The following is an 8,866-nucleotide window of genomic DNA, read 5'->3' as shown; positions in this document are numbered from 1 at the left end:
CCAGGGCCGCGCGGGGGCGGGAGGTGAGGCCTGGGCAGGGGTCCCGCGGCGCGCGGGGGCCCTGCCGGCCGGCCGGCTGCTGGGGGCGGGCGGAGTCTTGGCGGCTCCGGCCCCGTCCACCTGGCGCCCGGCCCCGCCGTGGGGGGGCGCTGCCTCCTCCCGGGCGGCTGGGGGCGCTGCGACCAAGCGGCGGGGGGCGCTGCCTCCTCCGGGACGGCGGGGGGCGCTGCGGGCCGGGCGGCGGGGGCGGCCCGGGCCGGCGCGGCGAGCGGCGCGGCGGATGGAGAGTCTGGCCGCGGCCGGCGGCGCCGCCTCCTCGTCGGGCCGGGCACGGCGGGCCGGGGCCTTTGTGTGAGGCGGCGGTGGCGATGGTGCTCGGGCCCCGCGGAGCCGGGTAAGCGCGGCCGGGCCGAGGGCTGCCCCTGGCCGAGGCCCGACCCCCCTCCCGGCCCTTCTCTCGCTCTTGCTGGGCTCCCTCCTGCCGGCTCCCCTGGGCCGGACCCATCATTCCCGGCCGCGCGCCGACCCCGGCCGGTCCCGCCGCCCATCCCTTCTATCCCGTCCGGCCCGGCGCCCCGGCCCCCGTCCGGAGGCGCTCCGGGGGATCCCCCGCCGTTTGAGGAGGGACCGAGGTGCTCGGTGGCCCCCAGATTGGAGCACCCTCGCCCGATCCAACGCCCTTCTTCCTGGATTCGACCCTCCAGAGGGGAGACTGCGGCGCCACGAGATTGTTGGGGTGCCTTCTCGGAAGTTCCCAGTCTGCCTCCCTCCCACCCCCCGACTCAGGCTTTCCGGTGCCCCGACCTGCTGTGTGGCCACCAGGGCCCGGGAGATGCTTGACTGGTATCCCAGCAATGCGCAGAAGCTTCTTGGACCCCAGCAAAAGTTGGGAGTTAGTAGGAGGTGGTGAGGTGGAGAAAGGGGCTGTGTCGCGCGGGTGGTGAGACTGAAGGAGAATGTAGCTAGCTTGTCTTCCTTAGGCATGCAGTACTCGAAAGGGGGGAAAAGTGGGATCTGGGAAGCCTTTAGGAGTCTTACCTATATAATTAGATGCCTTCTTAGAGCATCAAGTACAGATCTGGTAGTTCTGGTCAGTGTATGCATAAGTCCCAAAGAGGGTGGTAAAAGGAAAAAAAAAAAAAACATTTAAGTAAGAGTAAATACCACAGTGTATTCTACTTTGCTTTATTTCTTTGGGTCCTGAGTGCTTTAGCTTCATCCACAGCATACAGAGAAGGTGACAGAACACTATCTGGATGGCTCTGGGCTATGGCGAGACAAGAGAGTAGGCAGGTAGCAGGGAGAGATGGGAACTCGTGAATGAGCAAGAGGTTTATTGGACTGAAAAGACACAGCATTGATAGGAAACTAAAAGAGCAACCTTATCTTGCCCTCAGTGGCTAATGGAGCTTTGGTAATTGTGTCCCAAGATGTATATGGCATTTGGCAATTGTAAGAGAAGTGAATGTACTCAATGAGATAGGAAAGCTTGTATTCAGGAAGAAATTAGAAAATTAATATGAGTAAAATCTGAGCCGTGGCTCTGGTAATGAAATAAAAACGGTGTCTGAGAGGGTGCCTCTGGCTTGGCTCTGAGGCACTAGCTCCTGTCCAACCAGGCCTACAACCTCTCTTACTGACTCTTAAAGACCAAGCTGTCAGATTTTTTTCAATACTTTTGGATTTTGTTAGGACGACTCTGTGACTATGCAGGGAGAGGGGTCATTGTCCCGTCATTGCGCCCAGCAGCATAGACCAGCTCTCCACGTCCATTTTCTCCTGCTCTTCTCCACCCAGGGCTTGGAAACACTCAGACGGGCGGTATTTTCTTCCGCAGAGCTCCTCGCCTGCAGGGATGTGTGTGGCCATCCATCTCTTCCTTTTGCTATCCGTAGGTGAACCGTGCTGATACAGAGGCAACTTCACAGGAGCTGCTAAGATGGGCATGAGGATCAAACTGCAAAGCACCAACCACCCCAACAACCTGCTGAAGGAACTCAACAAGTGCCGGCTCTCGGAGACCATGTGCGATGTCACCATTGTGGTGGGGAGCCGCTCCTTCCCGGCCCACAAAGCCGTGCTGGCTTGTGCAGCTGGCTACTTCCAGAACCTCTTCCTGAACACTGGGCTCGATGCCGCCAGGACCTACGTGGTGGACTTCATCACCCCTGCCAACTTTGAGAAGATTCTGAGCTTTGTCTACACATCAGAGCTCTTCACAGACCTGATCAATGTTGGGGTCATCTACGAGGTGGCCGAGCGCCTGGGTATGGAGGATCTCCTTCGGGCCTGCCACTCCACCTTTCCTGACCTGGAGAGCACAGCCGTGGCCAAGCCCCTGACTGGCGCCAGTGAGAGCCACTCTGGCGCCCAGAGTTGTAGCTCGGCAGAACCTACCTATCCCCTTGGAGACCTCCGGGCTGGTGGGGAGCACTTCGGTCCTGATAGGAACTACGTGTTACCTAGTGATGCTGGAGGAAGCTGTAAAGACGAAGAGAGAAATGTTACCAGTGACACTAACCATAGCCTGCCTCTGCCACAGCAGCCACTGCCGCCAAAGACAGAAGACCATGATGCTCCTGCTCCTTTCACTTCCGTCCCCAGGATGGCGACTCCGCCAGGCCTAGGCACTGTCAGCATGGGCATCCAAACCAGCACCAGCTGCTGCCAGCCATACAAAGTTCAGAGCAATGGAGACTTCAGTAAAAACAGTTTCTTCACCACTGACAACGCAATTGACATGACCACTGGGACCAACTCCTGTCTGAGCAATAGCGACCACTCCAAAGATCCAGGCTTTGGGCAGATGGATGAGCTCCAGCTGGAGGACCTGGGGGATGGTGACTTGCCGTTTGAAGACCCCACTGAGGAGACAGGCACGGCCGAGGAGGTGATCGAGTTGAGTGACGACAGTGAGGATGAGCTGACTTTTGGAGAGAGTGACAGCCGAGAGAATAAGGCCATGCCCTGCCAGGTGTGCAAGAAAGTTCTAGAGCCCAACATTCAGCTGATCCGACAGCATGCTCGGGACCACGTGGACCTGCTGACAGGCAACTGCAAGGTCTGTGAGACCCACTTCCAGGACCGAAACTCCCGGGTGACCCACGTCCTGTCCCACATTGGTATTTTCCTCTTCTCCTGCGACATGTGTGAAACTAAATTCTTTACGCAGTGGCAGCTGACCCTCCACCGACGGGATGGGATATTTGAGAACAACATTATTGTCCACCCCAATGATCCCCTGTCTGGGAAGCTGGGTTTGTTTTCAGGGACAGCCTCCGCGGAGTTGAAATGCGCTGCCTGTGGGAAGGCACTGGCCAAAGATTTCCACGTGGTCCGGGGGCACATCCTGGACCATCTAAACCTGAAGGGCCAGGCCTGTAGCGTCTGTGACCAGCGCCACCTCAACCTCTGCAGCCTCATGTGGCACACGCTGTCCCATCTCGGCATTTCAGTCTTCTCCTGCTCTGTCTGTGCGAACAGCTTTGTGGACTGGCATCTCCTAGAGAAGCACATGGCCGTGCACCAAAGCCTGGAAGACGCCCTCTTCCGCTGCCACTTGTGCAGCCAGAGCTTTAAGTCGGAGGCCGCCTATCGCTACCACGTCAGCCAGCACAAGTGCAACAGTGGCCTTGACGCCCGGCCTGGCTTTGGGCTGCAGCACCCAGCTCTCCAGAAGCGGAAGCTGCCCGCGGAGGAGTTCCTGAGTGAGGAGCTGGCTCTGCAGGGCCAAGCTGGGAACAGCAAGTATAGCTGCAAGGTCTGTGGCAAAAGGTTCGCCCACACAAGCGAGTTCAACTACCACCGGCGGATCCACACGGGCGAGAAGCCGTACCAGTGTAAGGTGTGCCACAAGTTCTTCCGAGGCCGCTCGACCATCAAGTGCCACCTGAAGACGCACTCGGGGGCCCTCATGTACCGCTGCACGGTCTGTGGCCACTACAGCTCCACCCTTAACCTCATGAGCAAGCACGTCGGCGTGCACAAAGGCAGCCTCCCGCCCGACTTCACCATCGAACAGACCTTCATGTACATTATCCATTCCAAAGAGGCAGAAAAGAACCCGGACAGCTGACTGGGTCCCAGCGGAGCTAGGGGGAGCTCCCAGGCGGCAGCCAGGACGTTGATTTTCTAGTGGCTGTTGGTCCCTCTCCAGCCGGAGTTTCAGTTTGGCCTTGCTAGGAATTCTGTTCTGTCCTGTGTTTAAAGAAGAAAAGAAGAAGAAAGAGCACACGAGCTGTTACTGTATTTGAGAAGCGACGGCCCTATCATGTTTACCTCCTTACCTGTTCTTGCCCAGGAAGGGCTGTGTTTTTTGATTCTTTTGAGGCCGGTTTGGGGATCTGGTCAGGCAGTTGGCGTCAACTAGATCCCCTCTCCGAGCCTCTCAAGTTTTAGTTTACTGATAGGTTTTATGCTGCTAACAATCCAACCAACGGCCTCACTGAACAGAGGAGGTGGAGAGAGGGCTTTTCACTGTGGGTGTTAGTACCAGATTTCCAACTGGGACGCCCAGCTGTGAGAGAGATTTTGGAAATGTGGTCGTTCGGAAAAGACTAGTCAGCAGGGCAGCTCACCTCAGGTTCCCGGCCCAGCCCTCAGCAGGGAAAAGGCAGATGGGATGGAGGTGCCTGCTTGTTGCGACACTCTAATCTGCTGATGGGACAGTAAAATCTTTTGGCAGCTAGATCCAAACTGGGGACAAAGCTTTCTATTTAGGTCAGAACGCTTTGGGATGAATCCTTGCCAGTCAGAAGAGGTGGCCTGCGGTGCCGCCAGAAGTGGCAGCCGGGATGGACAGGAAGGGAGGTTTCTCCTTTCTCCTCAATTCCAAAGAAATACGGTTTTATGGAGTTATAGCCCAGGTTGCTAGGCCTTCCCTGTGGGGTAAAGAGGACAAGGAGCCACTTTGATACAGTCACCTGTCATCTGGCGGCCTCCGTCGAGCTTGAGTTTCCTGGTGGAGAGGTGGGGATGTCTCTGACAGCAGCAGCCTTGCCTTAATTTACATCCAGTCTCCCACCTAGAAGTGTGTTTGACCTGTGGTGTAGATGAGAAGACCCCATGAGGTGGCAGAGTGATGGACTGTGAGCCCTTCAGGATTGAAGGGACCTGGGTAACGTGGTGTGTAGCGGGATGCGCGCTCTGTCTGTCCCAGTCGGGTAACCCGTTGTTTACTTTGTACACTAACTGGCCGGGAGCCTTGGCAGCTCACCTTTGACCTGCTGGAATTTATCCTGATCTGTCATTGCATTGCCACCAGGGGGCGCTATTGGAGGGCAGCTGGTTTAGGCCCTCCCTGGGTGGCTGTGATGGAGTCTGCCCAGTCCTTGGGGCTGGTTGGCTCCGTTCTGTGGCTTTTGAGGGGTTTCTGCCCAAAGAAGGCTTGAGGGAGAGGGCCCTCGGATCTCGCATATTCACAAGGTAGCACCTCAGTAACTCATACTACCTCACCCTGCTCAGGCGAGCTCTGGGAGTCCCTGGCCGAGGCCCTGACACTGCCCTTGGTGGGACTCAGCCGCACCCCGGGCTGTTTCACAAGCAAGTGGTTTTAATTCACTCACAGAGCCTTTTTGGACAATAATATTTATTTATTTTTGCTTTTATATACATATTATCCAGCATCTCTTTTGGATTAGTGACTTCAGGAAAATGAGTTTCTCTCCAGCAAGTAGCCATATTCCAGGGGACAATCCTGGCCAGAGATTTGGGAAACAGGGGCTAGAATAGGGGAGAAGCTGTCAAGCCTTTAAACAAGCAAATTCTTTTCTTTCTCTCCACATGGTCTCTTGCATTACCCTTTAGATAATGGATGTAAGTTCTAGAAATTTGGGGCCTATTAAATTCCTAGGCCTTTTATCCCTCTTCCTTCCTGTGATTGAGTAGATTGGGGATTGTGTTGAGGGTAACAAGTTATATGAAGGACCTTTTTGCACATTTTCTCATCCTTCCTAAACTTGGGAAGCTATGTTAAGATATACAGGCAAGCCAAAGCTCCGTCCTTGTTGGACTTGCTGTCTCTCTCCCTAGCCCTAAGTTGATAAAGCCTCCCAGTTAGGGTGCATGACTCTCTGGTGGGGTGACTGTTACACGAAGAGATTTGTACAGTGGCCACTTTTCACCATCTAAACCCAACTTGTTACCTGTTGCCTCAGGTCATTCTTGTCAGGAGAGCAGTGCTGAGACTTTTTTTTTTTTTTTTTTTAGTTTATTTATTTTGAGAGAGTACAGTACAAGCAGGGGAGGGGCAGCGAGAGGGAGAGACAGAATCCCAAGCAGTCTCCATGCTGTCGGCACAGAGCCCAAGGCGGGGCTCAAACCCACGAACCGGGAGATCGTGACCGGAGCTGAGATCAAGAGCCGGACGCTCAACTGACTGAGCCACCCAGGTGCCCCAGTGCTGAGATTTTTCACCCCTGGTTGGCTTCTCCCTTTCTTCCCCATGCTGACCATTAGAAATTTAAGGAGAACGTGCAAAAGGCTACCGTCTAGTGTCTGCTAAGCTTTTCAAGGCTGGGTAATTCCCAGACTGTTGATGAGGACTGATTTTTGAATGGTCAGATTTGAGAGAGGTGGTACTTACTGGAACCCAGCCAGGTAGCTGCGAATGGATCAGTGCGCTGGAGAAACCCTTTTCCTTAACGGAGGGCATCATGGATGCTGGGTAGTCTGTATACTTAACCTGAAACTGTGAAGTTTTCCCTTTTTGCCAGTAAACCAAAAAGCAAATCCTTGAAACTTTGCCCCTGAAACACTAAACAAAAAACTGCGTTCCCTGATCCTCCTGAGGTCAAGTGGTTGATCAGGGTGGCCCGGTTGGTTGCAGTTAGACATGTAGCAGGGTCAGTAGCTCATGAGGCTCACTGACCAAACCCTGTTCCTCTGCTTGTCCCCATATTCACACCTGACCCCTCCCTCTGTTTGGAGTCATGTTTGCTGCCTCCAGCTCACTCTTTTCTGAACTGTTTTACTTGAAACTCTCTATTGTGGCAGAGGGCATCTGGGATACCTGGTTGAAGGTATTCATTTTCTTTTGAGTTTTTTTATTTTTTTTCAACCTTCTGTTCATTTGATTTTGTTGCCCCCATGCCCCCCCTTCCCCACCGCCCCCCCTTCCCCACCTTGGAGCCCAGTTTAGCAGTCTGCTGTATTGTTCTGAGGTTCTCTTTGACCCCTGAATGTCTTTTTTTTTTCTCCCTTTTTCCTTTTTCTTGTTCTGACTCAGGACGAGCTACGTAATTTGCAGAGCCCTTTGTTTAAAAATGAAGAATTTCGAGATGGCGACTGTAGAGCATTAAACCAGGCATGAGGCTATTCCCAACCTGTTTCTTAAGGGAAAAAGGTAATACTTGTATGGCACATTGGAAGAAACAGCAGAGGCTGCTTGTGGCCAGAGGAGGCGATCTGTATCCTGCTTCTCCTGTGACTCAGTGATGGCTCACTGATGCCCACAGCACCTGCTGGGAAGCGCTGCTGTATTTTAGTATTTGGTCCTAAATTTTAAGGCCCCAGGGAGTCTCTATAGTTCATGGCTAGCTGGAAAAAAAAGAGGTGGGAGTTGGGCCCACGTGACCTCTAAGAACCAGGAAATGGGTAAAAGTTCTTTTTGACTTTCTTCCTTTCTGTTCAGCATCCCTTGGTCTCCAGGACAAACCTTTGGGCTTAAATACCTTCTCCCCAGTCAGGTTTTGCTACTGATGAATACTCTTTGTTTTCTGGCCTCTTGCTGTGCCCTATTCTTGAGACTACTCATCTTTGGAAGCAAATTCAAATCCTTTTATAGATGGACACTGATTTTGTTGGCACGGGAGTGGGCTGTGTGGAGAAGTCTGCCCATCTGGAGGTCCCCACACATCCTTTTGCCTCAGTCCTGCACTGAGTGAGTCAGGAAGCACAGGCACACAGCATTGATTTCATTGTGATCACGCATCGTAAGCTGAACACCCGAATGGAAATGAAACTGTTTTGATTTCAATGTTTCTTTAACACCCCTCCCCCTGTCCAGTCTGCCCTCCCCTCCCACCTCTGCTAGCGAAAGTCTCTTACGAAACCAAGAAGAGTTGTTGACGTCTAACTTCCTTCCATTAAATTAATAAGTACTGACCTCCTAATATTTAAGTGTTTACTATCTATTGCTGTAAAGTTTTGTATATTTTGTAAACTTCTTTTCCCAAATAGTAGATGTCTAAAATCGTTGTACATCTGATTCTTTTATATTCCATTGTTCGGCACAAAGTGTGGTTTTTATTTAGAATAAAAAAAAGGAAATTTGAAACGAGAATTCTTTTCCTACTGACTGGGGTTACTGTCCCTTGTTGAGATCAGAGCCCAGCACCCGTTAGCGGCAGCTTTCTCAGCAGCTGCCAGGATTCTTCCAGGTGGCAGCTTCCTTTCCTGTAGCTGGAATCCCCCAGGGCTGACTTGTTGACCTGTTTTTAGTGGGATATTAAGTCAATAACCCAACCTTTCCAGGGGAAGCCTCCCTGAGGGGATCTTCCGTTGGCTCAGAGAGTAGTGGGACTCTTGCTCATGTCTAGTTGGACAAGAGATTTGGCCTCAAAGTGTCCTGCCAGTGCCATCGGATTCACTGACATGGTATGTTGGAGTGGAGAGAGGCAGAATCAGGGAGGAGGTGGATGTTTGGCACAATCTCACGAGGTCGATAACAAATGTACCTCCACAGAGAAGGAGATAGACCCCAGAGGCTGGGCGTGATGTGGCCCATTTGGTCTCAGCACAGTGGCCAGGCGTGACCCCCAGCGGTGCTCAGTCAGTGCTGAGCCGAGCAGCCTTGCTGTGGTCAGTATCACTGGTTCTCTGTCCTCCCGAGGCCCTGAGGAGGTATTCACACTGCCCTGGGTGACAG

The 8,866-nt window shown here is 53.3% G+C and overlaps 1 protein-coding gene across 1 annotated transcript; it reads left to right on the top strand.

The window, feature by feature from the left end:
- The first annotated feature begins 242 nt into the window (after positions 1-242).
- ZBTB39 (zinc finger and BTB domain containing 39) lies at positions 243-8,275 on the top strand. The gene is made up of 2 exons (XM_043564521.1): positions 243-394; positions 1,896-8,275. The coding sequence occupies exon 2, from the start codon at positions 1,940-1,942 to the stop codon at positions 4,073-4,075; it is 2,136 nt and encodes a 711-aa protein (XP_043420456.1). The 5' UTR covers positions 243-394; positions 1,896-1,939; the 3' UTR covers positions 4,076-8,275.
- Positions 8,276-8,866: the final 591 nt, after the last annotated feature.

Source organism: Prionailurus bengalensis, chromosome B4, assembly GCF_016509475.1.
Source record: "Prionailurus bengalensis isolate Pbe53 chromosome B4, Fcat_Pben_1.1_paternal_pri, whole genome shotgun sequence".
NCBI classification, from domain to species: Eukaryota; Metazoa; Chordata; class Mammalia; order Carnivora; family Felidae; genus Prionailurus; species Prionailurus bengalensis.
This window is presented reverse-complemented; position numbering and strand designations above follow the sequence as displayed.

Bases quoted from the DNA above. Each gene is read 5' to 3' on its own strand.
- ZBTB39 (XM_043564521.1), top strand. From the start codon at position 1,940: ATGGGCATGAGGATCAAACTGCAAAGCACCAACCACCCCAACAACCTG.